We start from the raw sequence: 19667 nt of genomic DNA, 5'->3' as shown, positions 1-19667 counted from the left end.
GTGTGAAAGGGGTCTGTCCCTGATCTGACCTGGTTTGGAAGCATGTTGCAAATCCTGGGTCGGACCTGGGATTTTGGTGGAAAAGTGGTATAAGAGGCTTCAATCTTATTCAAGTGTAACCCTCATGTTTTAGTGTTATTTATTTTTACTGGATTCATTTGTTTGTTTAATCAGTTAGTGTTGTCATATAAGTGTTGTGGCACTTTTATTGCCCAGGAAAACTCCAATTGTCTTTGTGATATTGGACAAAAGGTGTTATATTGTGTTCCTTTTGGGACTGCGATATTATGATGGCGCAATTCATTTTATCACGCCCCCTACTCACTTCTCTAGTTCCTTGCTCTCTCTGGAATGTGAATTCTGGAGTCAGCCAGACATTTAGGTAAGTACGCTGCACACTCAGCGGACTAAAGTAGCTGTGGAAAGAAGAAATAAAAAAGTGTAATGCTGCAAACACCTACTGTATTGTTTTATTTTAGGTGTAGCTGAAAGAAAACCAATACTGTATCCAAGGTAAGTAGGCTTTTGTTTTGTACGTTAACACCGCCAATCTAGCCTAAGACTATGTTTTCCATTTTGGTTGGAGTTTTACTTTTTTGCTCATTTTATTTAATATTGCACTATATAGACCAACAACCCTTTCCATATTTTAGAAGAATTTGCAGTTGTTAAAATTTTTGTATTAACAGAAATAACACATATGATGGATCTTACTGCTTTCATTAGTCTAAATTGTACTGCACAGTCAACACTATTATGAATTAGACAGTAACAGTCATAAGATGATAGTATTATATATACCCTAAGGGGGTGCACTTGTAGTTGGGCACACTTGCATTTTTAATGTACTTTTGTGCCAGGCTTATGTCAGTCATAGCGATTGTGTAATGTATACATGCTCTCCACAATAGTGTACAGATAGCATAACATTGTTTGTTGTAAATGCTAAAGTCTCATTGCCCTCATTGTACACAATAAAAATGTATCATATACACAGAATAATATATGGACAGTGTTAACATAGGTGAGCGCATACCCTTAGGCAGCCTCAACTCCTAACTAAAGTGTCTCCTCCCCTCTGTTGCCATCTTCCTTTGAAGGGTCAGCCTGTTTTTTAATCCAATACAACTGATAGGAAACTGCTGAATATGATTAGAGCAGTTTCACATCGGCCATCTTGGCTTGAAAACGAGGCTGGGAGCAATCAGAGAGGAAGGGACAACAGCAGTGACCATCGTCCAGGACAGGTGAATAGTGTACGTCCTGGAGTGGTAGGGTGGGTAGTGTATGTCCCGGGGGGGGGTGAGGAATGGTAGTGTAAATCCTGGGGAAGGGATGGGGGACAGAAGTAAGGATTAAGGAGGAGGCGTCGCACACTTCTTGTCGTGAGTCTGGAAATGCCTATGAGAGTTAATAAGAAACTAAACAGTTGCATTTACCTAATAAAGTATAATTAAATACAATTGTTGTTTTCCCCTTTTTAAAAAAAAATAGGAATCTTCTTCACTGCTGCAATCCAAATGGATTAATTAAGTACTGCTAATAGAGGGAGGTAACTTTATATAATATGGCAGCCACACTAATGAACTAGTCACTCAGTGTCGAGGGTCAAAATGCAATCAGCTAATCAGAAAAGGGTAGATATTTTGGTCAATTGTTACTATCACTTTTGCATATATATTTACACCAGCCCTCCAGCACACACAAGACACGCCCTGTGACAGACTTTTATGCATGCATGTATACATTGCATTTATGTGGACATGCCCTTACTGCATATGGGATACACTTGTCGGGTTTCTGTATAAATTGTCTACAGTCATTATGTTAACAGCGACTCTGTAGACACAAGAAAGCTGGCGCCGTTATCCCAACATGGTTAAAATGCTACTTGCAGCATTTTATCCAACCAGGCATTATAACTTTAAACATGGTCCGAAAGCATCATAGTTAAGTTATAATTTGAACACAGTTAAAATGTGGTAAGTAGCATTTTAAACATGTCGAGTTCCCGATGCAAGCTTTATTGTGTCTGTAAAGTCACTGTCAATACTATATATACTGCAGACATCCGGACTGCATCCCCACTTCCTCCCCCATTTCCTCAAGTAGATGCAAGTCAATGGTACTAAGAAATAATTTTTAGTGTTGAAGTTCAATATTAAAATTATTTTTAAAAAAGCCCCTTAGTGTACAACACTGCATAATATAGCCATGTCTGAATAAATATAATATATACTTATGGTTAGCAATAATTTCAGTATTCTTATTCTTTGCCAGTAGCAGCCTGTTGTGGAGTATGTCAAATATATATCTTAGTAGAAGACTTTAATTAAATAAAATTACCCAAGATCACATTGTGAGATATTATTTTGTTTTTAAATTAAAAACAATAATTATTATGTTTAAATTATTTAAAAAAAAAAAAAACTTTTTATGGCTTTTATAGCCCAGAATTTTAAGGGCACATTTTATCAGTTGAAATATATAACATACTACATCTATATAATTAAACACTGTAATAGATAAATAACATTTAAATAAAATTATCAAAAAAGTGTGTTAAATATGTACTGAAACATCATATAACGCATTAAAACAGACAGATATGCAAAATTTATATTATAAGAGATTATATTTTTAGTAACAAGTATTGATATATAAATATTCTAAAGATGTATTTCGTTTTTTCTTTTATGCAGGGAAAGTCATTTTGCTTCATGGAATCTGAACAACTGAACAAGAATTAAAAGTATTAAACTTAGTCCAGGAGAAATGGAAACACCATTAAAACAGAAATTCGAATTAATAGGGAAACTTCACATTTAATGTAAATTAAATTATAACCTTTATCACCTACCTGCCATTTTTCTTTATAAACTAAAGTATCTGTTATGTGAAAACTTTGGCAAGCACAAAATAATTGCACCCATATTACACACATACTAAAATAATATCTTAAAAATTAAATTATTATTCAAAGATATTATGTGTTGGTATACAGCCCTTTATCAATTGGTATTATATATTCATTTAAAATGTCTCTGTGTGCCATTCCTTCTCAAGTTTACATTTTATATATATATATATATATATATATATATATATATATAATAGATGGGGAATGGCACACGGAGACCATTTAAATTAATGGATGCAGGTGTATTAAAAATAGCAACGTTTCGGGGTGTAATCCCCTTTGTAAAACCAACACCATAAAAAAGACTTGGCTTGACAAAGGGGGTTACACACTGAAACGTTGCTACTTTTAATACACCTGTTTATTCATTTAAAACATCTCCGTGTGCCGTTTCTGCTCTATTTGTATGTACTACTGGACGGACAGAGCACCTGGGCAATTTGCTTGTATTTGGGAGTGCCAACAAAACTGTGGAGATTTATATATATATATATATATATATATATATATATATGTATAAATTATTATTTTAATGTAGAAGCATGGTTTTTTATGGAACTGGAATTTTGTTTTTATTAATATTTTCTCTGTCTCACCATTTTTTTATTTAGCTTTTGATCTCTTTCATGTGGCATTGTATGCAAATACAAAGGAGGAAGCAGCTCTAGCAAGTATTTTGTAGATAAAAAAGAAAGATGGTCTCTGCGCTTTCTGGAGTTTATAAATAAAAATGCACCAGTGTAGGGTGTCTTGTGACTGCAAAAATAAAGTAAGTGTTTTTAGAATTCCTGTTTTAAGACCTAATACATGCTCGGAACTTACTTACATGGATAGATATTTACAATTTAAATCCAAGTAATAAATAATCTTCAATAAAATTTTGCCCTTATAGTTAACCATTCTTATTACAGAAGCAGTAATTTTAAAAAATATGGGGAAGAATAATGCCCCTTTCATTTTTTTTTGATTATACAATATAAAGAAAGAATCATGCCATAAAACTATATGCAAAATATGCACACTATTTGCATGCTTGTTGTGATACTACATGCCAATTAGTATTACTTTAGTTCTAGAAAGACCATAAAAACATGTTAGGTCTCTTATCAAAGCACTATATATATACAGTACAGTCCTGACTACCATCAGCATTAAAACTGCAGCCCAGTATGGCTTTCCTACAAAGGAAATACAGTCTTCAGTGTTTGTACAGGAACTGCATTTGTACTGTTCCCTATATATATATTTTTTGTCACTGTATTTTTTTCTAACCCACTTTTTGAATATTGCCTAAAAGTTTGTGTTATGTAAATCGGTCTGAATTCATTTTTCGCAATTTGGGTGGCAGGTTTCCATCCATCCTTCCGCCACCAGACAATCTTTGAAGCTTTGGTGGTAAATCTGCTACTGACTGGCTCATCGGATCCGAAATCATCTTTGTTGTTCTTATTACCAGTTTCTCTTCTGAATTACCCGGAACTGAACTTATTCGTTGTAGTTTCATCGGCAAGTCACCCATGCTGTAAGCTTTTTCAGAAGTGGTGGAGCTCATTCTGAGTAATTTCCTTGGCAGGTCTTCCCTGCCGGTTATTTTCTGGAGTTTTGGAGGCATTTTTGTGCTAATGTCATCGAGACTATCCAGAGTGTCTACAGAACTATTTTTTTCTTTGCTGTTACTTACTGCTGGTGCTATTAATGGCGAAGATATAAGTAGCATTTCTTCTTGTTCTTTAACACTATAAGGTGCAGTGTTAACTTCAAATGTTGCATGGAACTGGGAATAGTCTACTTTAAAGAATCCTTCTTCTAGAGATATCACAGGATAAAATCGGTGACCCCATAGAACTTCATCTTCGGTGTACGATGTCCGTGCTTGACAGGTCATCCCTAGAAACAGGAGAACATTTTTTAGCAGGTTAAAAAAAATTATTAAGTATTAACTTCATATTACATATTACAGCAGTCTCTTAACCATTATAGACAATCTTTTTATTTAAGGCGCAGTTAGGCATTACTGTTTTCCCAGCAGCTATAAATGTCACGAGGAGCCAGACTTAGTGACATTCCAGTGCTCCAAAGAGTTTTCCAGAAATTGCTAAAAATATATATATATATATATATATATATATATGAATGTTTTTTAAGATCTACTGTATCCCACTGTTTGACACACCAAGAAAAAAACACAGTAACAACTAAATAACTAAAAGTTTTAAAAAAAGAATAAATATAATTTTTTCTGAACTCAGTTAAACTAAACATTATGGATCCTATGATGATTAACAAGAGAATTTGAGGAACCTATGTTTTGTATATTTTAATGTTATAATGATGCACACTAATTATGTCAAAATAATCATAGAGCAGGATCATGAAAACATGTTTTTAGTATTTTTGTTGACTTTAGTTTATGAAATCCCAAAAATACTGCCAAAATAAACCATGTTTGTATTAAGTAATGAAAAATATATACAGTATATATTTGAGTACCATAACATAAAAAAATTTATAATTGTTTAGCTAGCACACAGTTAAAAAAGAATCACAAATGTGTTCAAATCAATTACCACTTGCTAACTTCCTACACTGTACAAATTTGGAACTAATGGGCGGGGCGGGGGGGTTAATAAGTAAAAAAAAAAATTAATAGCTACAGCAAAACAATTCAGCAATAAATCTAATTTTATAGATTGTGAATGTTATCTGCTCCAAATCAACAGAAGTTCATTAATATTTCACAAGTACAACTGATAAAAACTGTAGGTTAAAACAGCATTCTTTGTACAATATATCCAAGTAGCCTATTTATACATGTAAGGGGTAATTTATAAATCACAAATTATGTGGCAGTGTTATTTATTACCAGTATAGCACACTCATGTAATCCGCAGCTCTTTAGAGAGAATATTTGGCCATTCATATCAGTCCCTGCCCCAGTGGAGCTTACAATCTATGTTCTCTAACAAATGTACACACACACACTAGAATTACGTTTTGTTGGGAGCCAATTAACCTACCAGTATGTTTTTGGATTGTGGGAGGAAACCAGAGAACCTGGAGGATACCCACTCAAGAGAATATACAAACTCCACACAGTTAGAGCTAATCAAACTCACAACCTCAGCGCTGTAAGGTAGTAATGCTAACCATTACACCATCTTTACCACACTCCTTCTGGTTTGTGGACCTTCCCCTGTAGAAGCACACTGCAAGACTTTCTGTGGGGTAGTGGGCCCAGCTAGAAAAGTGTATTGTGAAATAGAGTAAAAACATCCCTTCAAAGGTCATCCTATTGGCTATATTGGACAATCCATTTAATGTGACCTTTATTTTTGTTTTTTAATATATTTATGTCTTAAATCTTATGTCCTGCAAAACTACTGCGTAACTTGGTGCTTTTAAAGGGACGTAGTCGGCATCCCGGTGCACATAATGCTGGCAGTCAGAATCCCAGCGCCAGATTCCCGACAGCAGTCAGAAGCCTGGGTCCACTGGAATCGTAATAGCAGTCAGAATCCCGGCTCCAGAATCCCGGCAGCTGCAATCCAGACTGAGTATTAGGGTTAGGTTTAGGGGTAAGGCACTTGGGAGAGGGTTAGGGTTAGGCTGCGGGAGGTGATGGTTAGGGTTAGGCTGCAGGAGGGGATGGCTAGGGTTAGGCTGTGGGAAAGGTGGGCTCGGGGTAGGGTTAGAATACTTACCTGCATTCGTCTGGATTTCTATCGTTGGCATTACGCTGCCGGGATTCTGACCGGTGACATTATCAGCACCGGGAACCCGTACCCAACCCCTTTCAAGTGACTAGTCAGCACTAAGTAAGGAATACCCTGAACCACCTAGCTCCACCCAGTAACAGCTATCTTTACATGTACTGTACTGTCATTGTACATTGCATACTATTGTGGAAATTTGTACAAAATCAAGTTCAAATGACATATTCGCTGCATATTTATTCATGCAGTATAGTAACTGATCTTATAGCTTACTTACCTGCTTTTTTCTTACTATCTCCAAGGGTTTCTGGAGGGGAAATGCAGGTGGCCAGTGTGAGGCCAACTTCATCATCTCCCCCGCCCTCTATGTATTAGCGCAAATCTGATGTAATTTGCATGTCATCACTCCTTCCCCATCCTACCCATTTAGGAATTGGGTGGGATATGGGATGGCGACATTCTCTACCAGGAGTCCTTGGGAACACCCCAAAATCAGACAGCCCTCCTGATGTTCCAGTAGAGTAAGCAAGATGCTTTATGGTATAACCTCATTCTCTAACAAGTGTATCAACTGGTTAATTTTTCTGAAGAGCTTTGTTATTCAGTTAGTCGTTCTGATAGCATTGTGCCATATACTAACTTTGTCAGGTCTGGAGACTATAGCTCTTTGCGCCAGTCGCTTCAACTAACAAGAATAGCCAGGCAACGTTCTACAGGGAGGCAGATAGGCCGGACTGGGGAGTCCTGGGGTTAGGATAAGTTTGACAAAAAGTGAGCATTTGTATCTACAGCACAGGTTCTCAAAATCGGTCCTCAGGGCCCAAAACAGTGCATGTTTTCCAGATCTCCTCACAGATACACAAGAAAAATAATTAGCTCCACCTGTGGATCTTTTAAAATGTGTCAGTGAGTAATGAACTGAACTGTTTGGGATCTTGAGGACCGAGTATGAGAACCACTGATCAGCATACCTGCCAAATTACTGGCTGCCCTCTCTGGGAGGGGGCAGCCAGGTCATCTCAGCAGGGGTCGTATTGCTGCTATGTGGGAGGGCCTGTGGTCGTGATGATGCAATTGCATCAATGTTGCCCCGCCCCCACTACACAATGCTGTGATTACCGGCATTATGAAGGGGCCACAATGACAACATTCAGAACGAATCGTGTCATCAGCTGCCCGGATTGCCATCTTTAATCACCTAAGTGGGGGCTACGGGCAGGCAGCGGCTGACTCCGGGATACCTGCCCACTCTTCAGGGCAGCTGGGAGCATGACCTGATTTTTGGGAGCCTCACGGCCATTCCAGGAGGGTAGTAATGTATGCTCTACAGTATCTAACCTATGTGATAGGATAGAGGTTGTATCTGCAAGATAGATCACTATGTGCATTTTTTTTCAGAAAAATATAAGACAGTAAAGTAACTAAAAAGTAAGTAACTCAAAAGTAATGGTTTCCAAAACATTTTTCTGTCCAATGGGGAATACAATGATTAATATAGTCAATATTATTTTTTTTTGTTTGTTTTTCACTCTTAGGGATCCAAGTATCCAAACTCACTGCGAGTAGCAGCAGTGGATACAAAATAACGGAGCAATTCAACATTGCTCTGATGTGGAGATAGCTGTCTCCGTGATCCCCGTCACTGTTACTTCCATAGCAGAGAAAGTTAAGGCTGCCGGGTCTGACTCAGCAGTGCTAGTGCATGATCCGAAAGAATCCCTCCGAAAACACTATTGTATTTTTGGAGCTTGATGAATTTAGGTCCCCTTACTAGTGTATGGGGACACCGGGCCAGATCGGGGCTGAAAGGTATCAGTGATGTCTCCTGCATTACCTTTATAATGATTAGCCCCAATACTTAATTTTCACCTGATTTTGTAGAAATTAAGTGTTGATGAATGGACCCCTTAGAGACCTAACAAGAGGCTATTTTTTAATTATTGAGCTAATAAAAAGTAGAGGTTTTTTTTTCTCCACTGCATAGATTTTGTGTTGCTTCCAGTTCCAGATGAATGAGATTGCATGTCTGAGGAGGCAAGATATACTACTATAGTATACGGTTCCCTACACCATGTTTTAAAAGATTTTAGTGATTGTAAGTGATATCTCAGGAGTTTGGTGCAACACTTCAATGTTCATCTTTTATCACAATGAAGATGTTTCAAAAGATAACACTCATCACATAAGCCTAAGAACTATTAACAGTCTTATTTGCATAAACTTTAAGTAGCTTTATATATTTTTATGAGTTTGATTATGTAAATAACTGGAGCTCTACATAAATATTTAACTTATTCCAAACTACAAATGAATAGTTATAACAGGTACACAGCACGAAAGTCTTTTGTTCTTGTTTTGTGTAAATTAATAAATGTATTTGTTATTACATTTCTAAGTGGTAAAATTGAGACCATTTGTACATCTTAGGTTTACGCATAGCAATCAAATTTGTCATAGAACAATTTACATAAATTTACACCAAAACTACAGTATCTTGTTTCAGCTGCGAGATGCTGAAATGTTGTTTTAAATGAGGCCTGGAAGGAGTATGTACACCTCGGTTTTATCACTATGGGCGCAACCGAGATGCGGGGCTGCCCCAGAGACTCTCCCTGCACTGCAGGCTCCTCAGGGACTAGGAGCCGGATGCTACACAATAACATCACAGTGCAGTGCCTGGCTCTAGGTCAGTGAGGAGGAGCCATCATTTTGGCGTCATCCCCTTGGAGGGTGACACCCGTTGCGGTCTACACCCCCCTAGTGAAGCCACTGTACTTTAGTACTCCAGTTTGACAGACTCTAAAAATTCAGTTTAAGTGGAAATTCTCCCAATAGTTCCAATTCAGGTGAAACTATTTAGTGTCCTGTCCCACCATTTCTGTCCATCCGTGGAAAAGTTGGGACTTATCTCCCATTTACCACTACTCTTCCCTAATGATGAATGGGTCTTGAAGGGTGGCTGCATGAGTTTTAGGTTTGCCCTCCCCATCACAACTTGGCTACGCGGGTACGGGATGCCTGTGGTCAAAATCCCGACACAGGCAGGGTTAGGTTCTAATCCTTCTCCTACCCCTAACCCTCCATTCCCAGTGCCTAAAGCTAACCTTCCTCCCTAGTGTCTTAACTTAACCTCCCCCTGCCCGCACCCTAAACCTAACCCTCCCCCCCGAGTGCCTAAGCCTAACTCTCCCCCTAGTGCCTAACTCTAACCTCTAACCCTCCCCCTTACCCCGCTACTTACCTTCAGGATGCCAGTGGCCGGGATGTTGGCGCCGGGATTCTGACAAGTGTCGTGATTCCGGCACCGATATTCCATGTGCCGGGATATTGCCCGGATCCCAGGCATGCCACCACTGTGATGTGACCATGCCACTTTATGATTCCTGGACCCAAAATGTTGAGACATAATGTAAGTACAAGATGAAGCATATACAAATAGAAACGGAATTTCTATATTACAAAATTCTAATATCCTACACTAGACAGGTTCTATCTATGTTCTGAAGTATGGGACAAGCTAGATTAAGTTTTTTTGCCATTATATTTACTTGTGCTTAATATAATCCATATTTCCAGGGTTTGTTCATGCAAATGCACTGGTAAAATGCGTAAAAATTCATTGAAAGTAACACAAGATTTAATTAAGTGATTTTAGCACTTTTTAAATTTTTCATGTATCCACTTTCACCAATACAATCTATTTTATACTGATCACGCACCCATTAACGCATGAGAAATAGATCATGTTACGGCTCAAAAAAACGAAATCACAGCTTTACATTTTTATAATGCAATGGTGGGAATTGCATTACTTGTTTGTCCTATTTTTCTGGATTTTTCAGGCGTTTATTAACATATGTAACGTGAAGAAAAAAGCAGATAGGAGTGAATGACTACTTAAAGTTGCTATACTACTTTTTCATTATTTTCTATAATATATTTATATTGATTTTACCAGCTATTTTTCCCCAGCAATCTCACATAGCTCCCCCCCCCCTTTAAATAGCAAGTTAAATTCCTTTTAAACATTACACTGTTCTTGACCATACTTTCTGACTTTTATTATCCGTTCCCCGAATGATGCCTGGAGAGCAACACACGTGGCCACTTTGAGGGGCGGGTCCAGGTACCTATGTCATTAGGCCCCGCCCCTGTCACTGTAAACTGCCGCGAATCCTGGGAGCACAAGGATTGGGCGAGGGGAAAATGATGTGTTCTTGCATCATTTAGTCCCGCTCCCCCTTTATAAGGTGCCACATTTCACGGTAATTATGCCGTGATGCCGGCAATTATCTCCCCATTCTGCCCACTTCACTAGCATGCGGAAGATCCGGAGACTCTACCAGGGGTGCGGGGGCTCCCGGAAAATGCGGGAGCCTCCAGCAACTTACATGAGAGTAGGCAAGTATGTTCTTAACTCTCCTACTGCAAATTACTATCTCCCTTTAAAACTTAGATAAGCGGTTCGGTTTTGGCTCGGAGCTTCCCACCAAGTTCGGATTTCTGTGCCAAGATCTATGTGAAAGATGATGTTTTGCCTCATTCTGAGATCCGAACAGAAATATCAGACAGAGTGAATGAAGTGACTCATTTACAAATTTAGTAAATTCACTGTATCCTGTAACAGCATTAGGAGTTAACGTCATCAGTTTGCTGCGTTTGTTATTTCCCTGCATAACAATCAAACGTAATATGTTGCTTCTTGGAATATTCTGTCCTGCCAAACTTATCCTACTGAGATAAACCTCTGGGCAATTATTAAACCAAGGATAATTGATTTTCACGTCTTAAAAGTATATTTCCTCAGGTACTAATTAATTGCTGAGACGCTTTCACCAGACCATATGCTTTTCCAACACTGCAAGAGAGTTGGGAGACAACATTCCAATTATCTGTTTAAAAAGGTCTCTGTGTCTACAACCTGTAGTAATTGTCTACCTTCTGGCTTTACCTTCTCACTGGGGTATACATATCAGTCTACAATTACGTATGCGTTACACTGGCGGCTTTAACGGCGGCCTAGGTACAGTACAAGAAATAACAAGTCCTTTCATGGAAGGAAAAACAAAGAATACGTTTTGTTCCTTTGATACATTTCATACTGTGCTGTTTACGCTAGTTCTGGTAATATCAGATACACAATGTTTAACCATTTGGCACTTTGTTTGTTCCCAGACAGTTGACATCTCTTGCTGAGATCTATAATTGCCACCAATATATTCCAATCAGTGGATGGAATTGAATGTCGGTTTTCTAAGAAAGTTTCCTCAGAGAAAAAAATAACTATTATTATTTTTCATCTACACTGAGACTTATTATTCTGGACAAGCACAGCTGTTTACCAATGAAATTTGGAAGCACATGGTTTATTTAGGACTCAGACCTTAATCAAGCATACTGTTTACTGAAGATTTACATATTCCCTACAGTTCCCTGTAACTATTATAGACTTGTTATCTGCTACATGTTACAATTCATCAGATTTAGATTTTTCTATATCCCAACTGCTGGCTTAAAAAGACATTTAAAACTGCAATTTAGACCAGAGTAGTCCACAAAATTATGTTCTCAATTAAACAGAACGTATCAGATTTTCTATAGTCATATTGTAGCTTTATCTCACAATATATTGGGGATTTTCTTTGACCCTCTTCATTCAGGAGTTCTAGAGGGGAGGGGAGGTGGGGAAGGTTTTTTTGTCCAGTGTGGGCACGTCTATCTTCCAAGGGAAGTGGCTTTTGTTTTAGCCAGTACTAATCTGTTCTTCATCTCCTTCCCAACCCAACCACTTTAAATATATGGTCTGAGCAATCAGTAATCAGAGCTGCTTGAGCTCCCCTTTCATGAGCCGGGCAATGTGGAGCAGTACATACTTCACATTTGCGCCTGCAATCGGGCCAAAGTCCTAACTGGGCAAGACAGTCACCCATAATTGGGACTGTCTCACCAGAAGCAGGACAGGTGGCTGACTGTAATGCTCTATCCCACTTCTTCTGGCACCTTTCATTAACTGCTGCTGCTACTCAGGAGTGGATCCAGGGTGCTACCCCCCTTCCCCCTCATAATACTTCTCTCCTGCCTACTGCCACTGTTTGCTATATAGCAGTGCAGTGGTACATCAGGTAGGGAGAGAGCAGACTGCTACTGCTCAGCGGCCTCCCTTCTCAACTCAGCACATGCAGCTATGTCTATGTTTTGGGTTGGGGAGTGTCTGCGAGGCTGCTGATCTCCGTGATCTCCCCCACCTCCCGTGAATCCAACACTGTTGCTGGTGTCTTCAGTTCATTACTTGTTTGTCTGGATCCTGAAATGCTGAAGCCCTGCTTTGAAAAAGGGTAGGTACAAGAAATATGGAAAACCTATCAATGGGTGAACATTCTTGGCATCCCTAGACCCCCGACCAGCCCTCCATTTAATGAATAGTACCCATACTTCATAATTAGGTGTCCTGCAAGCAGCCCCGTCATTAAATAAAAAGTATTTACACTTACTAAGTAACCTATTTTCCACTTAAACAGCCCTGACAATAAATGAATAGCTTTCATATTTAATACATAAACCTTTATTCCGCCAAAGAGGCAAGATATTAAATATAATTACTTTTCACATTGAATAGAAAGTCCTCCTCAACCCTAACATTCATATAATTATTATTAACATTTAATAAATAGCTCCCCAAACTAATTCAAAGAATATATGAATATCTGCAAACCAGCACACCATTAAATTCATAGTCCCATCACCTCTCCAAACTGATAGGACTAAAGGTGCATACACACGTAACGATTTTTTGAATGATTTAACTATAACTACGTCGTTATCGTGCAATCGTTTAAAAAATCGTTCAGTTTCTGAGTTATAACGATGAACGATTATCGTTCATGCGCGTTCCCGTTTGTAGTTTTTAGTTCATTCTGACTGACCAATTGAACGATTTTCATTAAGGGAAGTTACAAAACTTGTTTGTAGTTCAAAAAATCGTTCATTACACTTTAAAAAATCTGACAGATAATCTGACAGAAAATCGTTCATAAAATTGTTGGTAACAAAATCGTTGTGTGTGTATGCAGCTTATGAAATAACCCCCAGAATCAAATAAATAGCCTTAAAAATAAATTATCTCCTATCCACCATTCAATAATTAACCCTCACCCTCAACCCACCAATCATTTTTTAACCCATGCATCCACCTATGGTACATGATGCTTATTGTCATGGGTACTACAGTACCTATCAATCAAGTGACCACCCAATTACTGGGCAACCTGAAACTCCCCTAAGTGAGCGCCTGGATACACCAAGCGCTCTATAATCTTTCATCTCTACCAGTATCATTACCTCCAAATCTTATGGCAAAATTACTTTGGATTATGCAGAGCACAAGCATGCAGGCAAATACAGTGCCGTCAAAAGATTGTGTCTTTGTTTGGCAAATAGATGACAAAACTAAGTTATGACTTTTATTTACTAAATACATAAGGCTTCATATAACATTATACATAACTTTCACTTTTGGCTTCTTTGTCTGGAGAGGCAGTTTCAGGGGTGTGCAAGTGCACAATACATAGAATAAAGTTTATGTACGTATACATGTACTGTAACATGCCCTCTGCAGATGCAGCCTTCTCCAGGTACTCTTATGAGTGACCAATTTGGGGGAAACCATTTAGAACTTAGAGAAGAAACAATGTAAATGAATGAAAGGGACCTGTCCAGTTGGCTGGACTGTGAGAAAACTGGATATTTGCAGACAGGCCCATTTTATGTTGTGGCACTCCTAGGAGCAGATTTTCAGCATACTATAAGAGTTGCCTTCCAATGTACTCGTAAAACTTTTTGATATAACATAAGATGAAAGAAAATATTTACTACAGATTTAAGAATATAAAATGTGGTAAAAGAGGGATGTCCTGGGTGTAGCTAGGCTTTTTCTCACCTAAGGCAAAGACTCAGCTAAGATCTCCCCGCCGCCACAGTATATAGTATTGATAGTAGTCACCATTTACCTATATGATACACATATAATGCAAAGAACATCACAGTGACTGCCATATAACAGAACATCAGTGACCGCCATATAATGCAGAGAGCATCAGTTACCGCCGTATAAAGCAGAGAGCATCAGTGACCGCCATATAGTGCAGGGAGCATCAGTGACCGGCATATAGTGCAGAGAGCATCAGTGACCGCCATATAGTGCAGAGAGCATCAGTGACTTCCACATAATGCAGAGAGCATCAGTGACTGCCATATAATGCAGAGAACATTAGTGACTGACAAAACAAAAGACTGTGACTGCCATACAATACAGATTTGATCAACTTACAATATCATTCCCTCATCAATAATTAACCCTTCCTCAAAATCATTAACTACTTTAGCTTTGTAGTAACAACCCCATTAATATAAATAAACTCTTTACATAATTTACTTTCATAATGGCCTGTATTAATTAGCCCCAACATCATAAAATAATTACATTTATGTACTTTAAACCCCTAATTACATCCCTCAGTCTCGTAAAAGAACCTTCATTCTAATTAACCCATTAAAATTAACCCCCTACCCCCTTATTCTTAGTATTACCTACCATAAACTATACCCAGTTGGTATACAATCGGGAAACCGGCAGCCGGCTTCCCGACTGTCATATCCCAGCGAGGGTGAAATGCCGTGCGTCTAGATGTAGACGCCTCATATTTACCCGACGCCGGGAGAACGGCGCCCGGCATCCCGATCGAAGGGATGTTGGGCACCGCGAGCGGACAGCCGCGGGGGGGAAGGGTTAGGTTTAGGGCACTCGGGGGGACTTAGGGTTAGGCACCCCCCCGTGAGGGTTAGGGTTAGGCTAGGGGGAGGGAGTGTTAGGGTAAGGCACCCCCCGGGGGGACTTAGGGTTAGGCACCCCCCCGGGGTACTTAGGTTTAGGCAGCGGGGAAGGGGGGGTTAGGCACTTAGAGGGGGGATTAGGGTTAGGCACTTGGGGGGGAGGTTAGGGTTAGGCACCCATAAGGAGGGTTAGGGGGTTAGGTTAGTATATACTTACCTTAGAGACGATCGGGATTTCCAGCGCTGTCGGGCTTCCGCTGCCGGGCTCTGCTCATCTGTCAGCCAGGCGCTGCCGGGAATCGAACCGGCAGTATTTCATACCAATCCCACCCAGTTAACATGGTTTGTCCAGTGTAATGTTACTGTACTTACACCTTGGTAAGGAGTGCTCCCGATTAGTCCATCTCGCCCTATTGGGAACATCAAGCTTTGGGAACCCCATATACATCCTGTCCAATATATTGTGTGCAATTGCTCAAAAGTAGGTATTTTATGTTACAAAGGAGCATTTGCACTGCAGATTTCTACTTTTGGTTTGTAAATAACAAAATCAGCATTTCTGCGGTCCAATGTAGATTATATGAGTGATGATAAAAAAAAGTAACAAGCTGAAATACTTTTTATATATTTTATATTTTCAATCTCGTTTAAAGTATTCCCTTGCCTTTTAAAATATATTTTTTCTTTTAAATATACCGTTAAGGGCAAGAAACAGGAGCAGCTGAAATATTAAGTGTCCGTAAGGTCGGAATTGATAGCTGCCCAAAGCACGACGGAGTCTGCGGTTACCATAGCAATCTCAATACCATAGTAACCTCAGACACGAATGATCGGGAAAAAAATTGTTTAAGAGCCAGAAAAGCACAAGGGACAATATATTCACTTCATATGTGTTAAACTCATTCATTCTTTGTGCAATTGATATGGTTTTAAAACGCAATGTCTGGAACACTGTATAATAGAAAAAGAACCACAAGGCTGCCATAGATTCAGTTTATTTAAGATGGACAGTTCTCTTCCATTGTTTCATTGTTAGCCTAGTTCTGGCTTACAAAAATATGTGTAACTATTAGAATTAACATCTAAATAACTTGTTTGTTGAAAACTGAAACAGACACTTGGGGTTTTACACTGAGATACATAATGGATAATAAGCCTTCTGAAAAGGTAGGTCTAGCTATGCCCCTGCTTGGAGTTATGGATTAAAACACAATTGAAACCGTATTTAAACCTCTTCTTGAAGCATAAGGGGTCTATGGGGGAGATGTACTAAGCCTTGGAAAGAGATAAAGTACCAACCAATTAGCTCCTAAATGTTATTCTGGGTACACACTAAACGACTGTGTACCCAGCAATCCGACCCAAGACCCCATCGCCGACGGGCCATCATATCGGGCGGTGCGTACACACTGGGCGATCCGGTTCCCAACCGCTGCATAGCTCTGCATGGGATCGTCAACCGCATTGCCTGATCTTCCTGCATGTACAAATGATCAGGCGATGCGGCTGACGACCTCACGCTGCACGATATCAACGATTTTTCATTCCGATGCGTGTCGGAATTGGTCAAATCGTTAGCAATATAGTGTATTGTGTAGGGGCCTTTAGTTTACAGGCTGTGTTTGAAAAATTACAGTTAGCTGATTTGTTGGGACTTTACCTGTCTCTACTTTATCTCTCTCCAAGCCTTGGTATATCTCCCCCATATATTATAAATATTATAAGTCTATAGTAAAATGAGGTTATGCGCATGCACATATTTATTTGACCCAGCTTCAAATGGCCACATTGCTAGATATAGGGAACACCATCCTGAGATGTAGTCAACTATTGGTGAACGGCTGAGCTTTTCAACGCTTAATAAATTGCTGACAGTCGCCATCCACTTATACCTCTTAAACTGCTTTAACTAGGATAGTGTTGGAGAAATATATGATTTCTCAGTCGTTAACCCTTTATTAAATAGGAACAAGTAATGCTTCTTAAATAGACCCCTGAATTTTATACATAAAGCAAAGAAAATAAATAAATGTAGGATTCTTCATTATACATTACCACAAAGTTAAAGCCCAGTATTTTTAGTATTCTCAAACAAGTAGTGATATTTACCAGCAACTGAAAATGTTATGTTTTGAATGTTACATTAAAAAGTCTTAAAGAAAATATGGTCAATTTTATTCAGTTCCAGATTCTATGTCCAAATAATTATCCCAGACAATATTCTAATTTCAAAGTGTGACTTTAAATGTACAGTGTTTTTGACATTCTGTAGTTCCAGTAACTTTATGCTTGCCACTTACAGTAGCTGTGACTAGAATAGGCAGGAGTAATAGGACAGAGATGGATTAAGGGGGAGGGGGGATCATGGTGCCATAGCCCGCCGGTAACACACACAGTTGATGCAACAAACTGCTGAGATACAGACCAGAGTGTGCTAGAAGCACCAGAGCAGAGAGCGACACTCCAGGCAGGAAAGAGGAACTGCACGGGTTGTGACGGGTGCAGGGTGCTAGAATGAACACTGAGGTAGATATATAGATAGAGCATTGGGATTCCGGCACCAGAATCCCGACCATCGGCATCTGGAAGGTGAGTATCAGGGGTTAGGGGGAAGGTTAGGCTTAGGCACAGGGCAGGGGGAAGTTAGGGTTAGGAACTAGGACAGGCAGGTCCGGCTCGAGGCATGTTCAACCAGTTCGGTCGAACAGGGGCGTCACCCCATAGATGACACGCCCCTCCCAGCCATTCCTGATTTCAGCGGGACAGTCCCGCTTTTCGGGCACTGCCACTCTGTTCTACCCACGGGACAAAGTGTCCCGTGGGCAGTCGGGATGTTGGGCACCTGTGCAGCGGTGCTGGCCCCTGGGAAGCAAAATGGATGCAGTGCAGGGAGAAAGCTGGGGGCAGCCCAGCTACTGAAATGGGAGGCGTTCCATATGGATCGCCCCCAAATAACGTCATTTAGGGGGCATGGTCTATGATATGTTTAGGGCATCCGGGTACCTTGCTGCATAGGGCGTGGCTCATGCTGGAGATGGCCCTGAGGACAGGTGGTTAGGGTTAGGCACTAAACTGGAAGCATTAGGTTAGGCACCGGCGAGGTAGACTTTAGCCTAGTGGTTCCCAAACTTTATTGAACCACGGTGCTTTAGAGTATCAGCATTGGGAAAAAAATTTGAGAAATTCAGAAATGTAGTAAAGTAGTAAAGTGAAGTAAATTGTGCTTACCTATCATCCTTAGGCTGTTATGTGGCGGTGGAAAGGTTTGTGCTTGTGTTTATCCATATATTTACATTACATTGACCATAAATAACTTGACTTGGTGCTGGACCACCAAACTGAGGCACCCCTGCAAGTATCCTGAAGCACCCCAGGTTTCCACGGCGCACAGTGTGGGAACCACTGCGTTAGGCACTAACACGAGGGATTGGGGGTAGGCACTAATAAGGGAGGGTTAGGGTTAGGCACCGGCAAGGGGGAGGTTAGGGTTAGGCACTAAGGGGGAAGGTTAAGGTTAGGAACCAGGAAGGGAGGGGTAGGGGTAAGGGTTAGTCTTACCTTAATTACCTAAGTGTGTCGGGATTGTGACTGTCGGGATGCCACTGTCGGTATACTGACCAGTGACATCCCGGCGGTCGGGATCTCAAACCCAACCCGATAGAAGATGGATAGCTAGACAGATAGAAGATGGATAGATAGATAGATAGATAGATAGATAGATAGATAGATATGCCAGAGAGGTATAGATGGAGGACACAATATGTTGAATATAAACATTATATGTTCCAGAACACCTTGTTAATCAGTGACAGGATCTGCTAATTGACATACTGGAGGTGATTAGCAGCTCAGCAAAGAAAAACGCATCTTAAATATCAGTTCTCGCTATTAATATTTAACAAGATTTCTTTTGGTGACTGCAGAAATTCTATTTAATATTATTAAAGAAAATTGTGTGCTGATGGCCACTGAGCACCCAAGACATGTATTTGATTAGTGAATGTTTGAGAAACATGCGACTGCTGATTAATTCTCACTCTCCGGCACACACACTTGGCTGATTCGTTTGTTACCAGTCATTTTATAGCAGAGAAATGCGTCACTTTGCCGAATAATAAATGAAAAGAAGAGCTACAATATCTCAGGAGGTACAGTGTGCTTTGCAGTTCAATAAAGACAGCTAGCTTTTGTTTTGGTTGAGGAGC

At 39.8% G+C, this 19667-nt stretch overlaps 1 protein-coding gene across 1 annotated transcript in view; it reads right to left on the bottom strand.

Annotated features, from left to right (window-relative positions):
- Window positions 1-3362: 3362 nt before the first annotated feature.
- The window catches only part of KCNJ3 (potassium inwardly rectifying channel subfamily J member 3), a 250129-nt gene continuing 233824 nt past the window's right edge, over window positions 3363-19667 (bottom strand). The window contains exon 3 of the mRNA XM_088462014.1: window positions 3363-4807. Within this exon, the coding sequence (XP_088318140.1) occupies window positions 4224-4807 (584 nt within the window). The 3' untranslated portion in view covers window positions 3363-4223. The remainder of the gene's footprint in view (window positions 4808-19667) is intronic.

The sequence above is a fragment of the Taudactylus pleione genome, unplaced genomic scaffold (genome assembly GCF_031769625.1).
Source record: "Taudactylus pleione unplaced genomic scaffold, aTauple2 ptg001137l, whole genome shotgun sequence".
Classification (NCBI taxonomy): domain Eukaryota; kingdom Metazoa; phylum Chordata; class Amphibia; order Anura; family Myobatrachidae; genus Taudactylus; species Taudactylus pleione.
The sequence above is the reverse complement of the archived record's forward strand: the minus strand, read 5'-3'. Positions and strand labels throughout refer to the sequence as shown.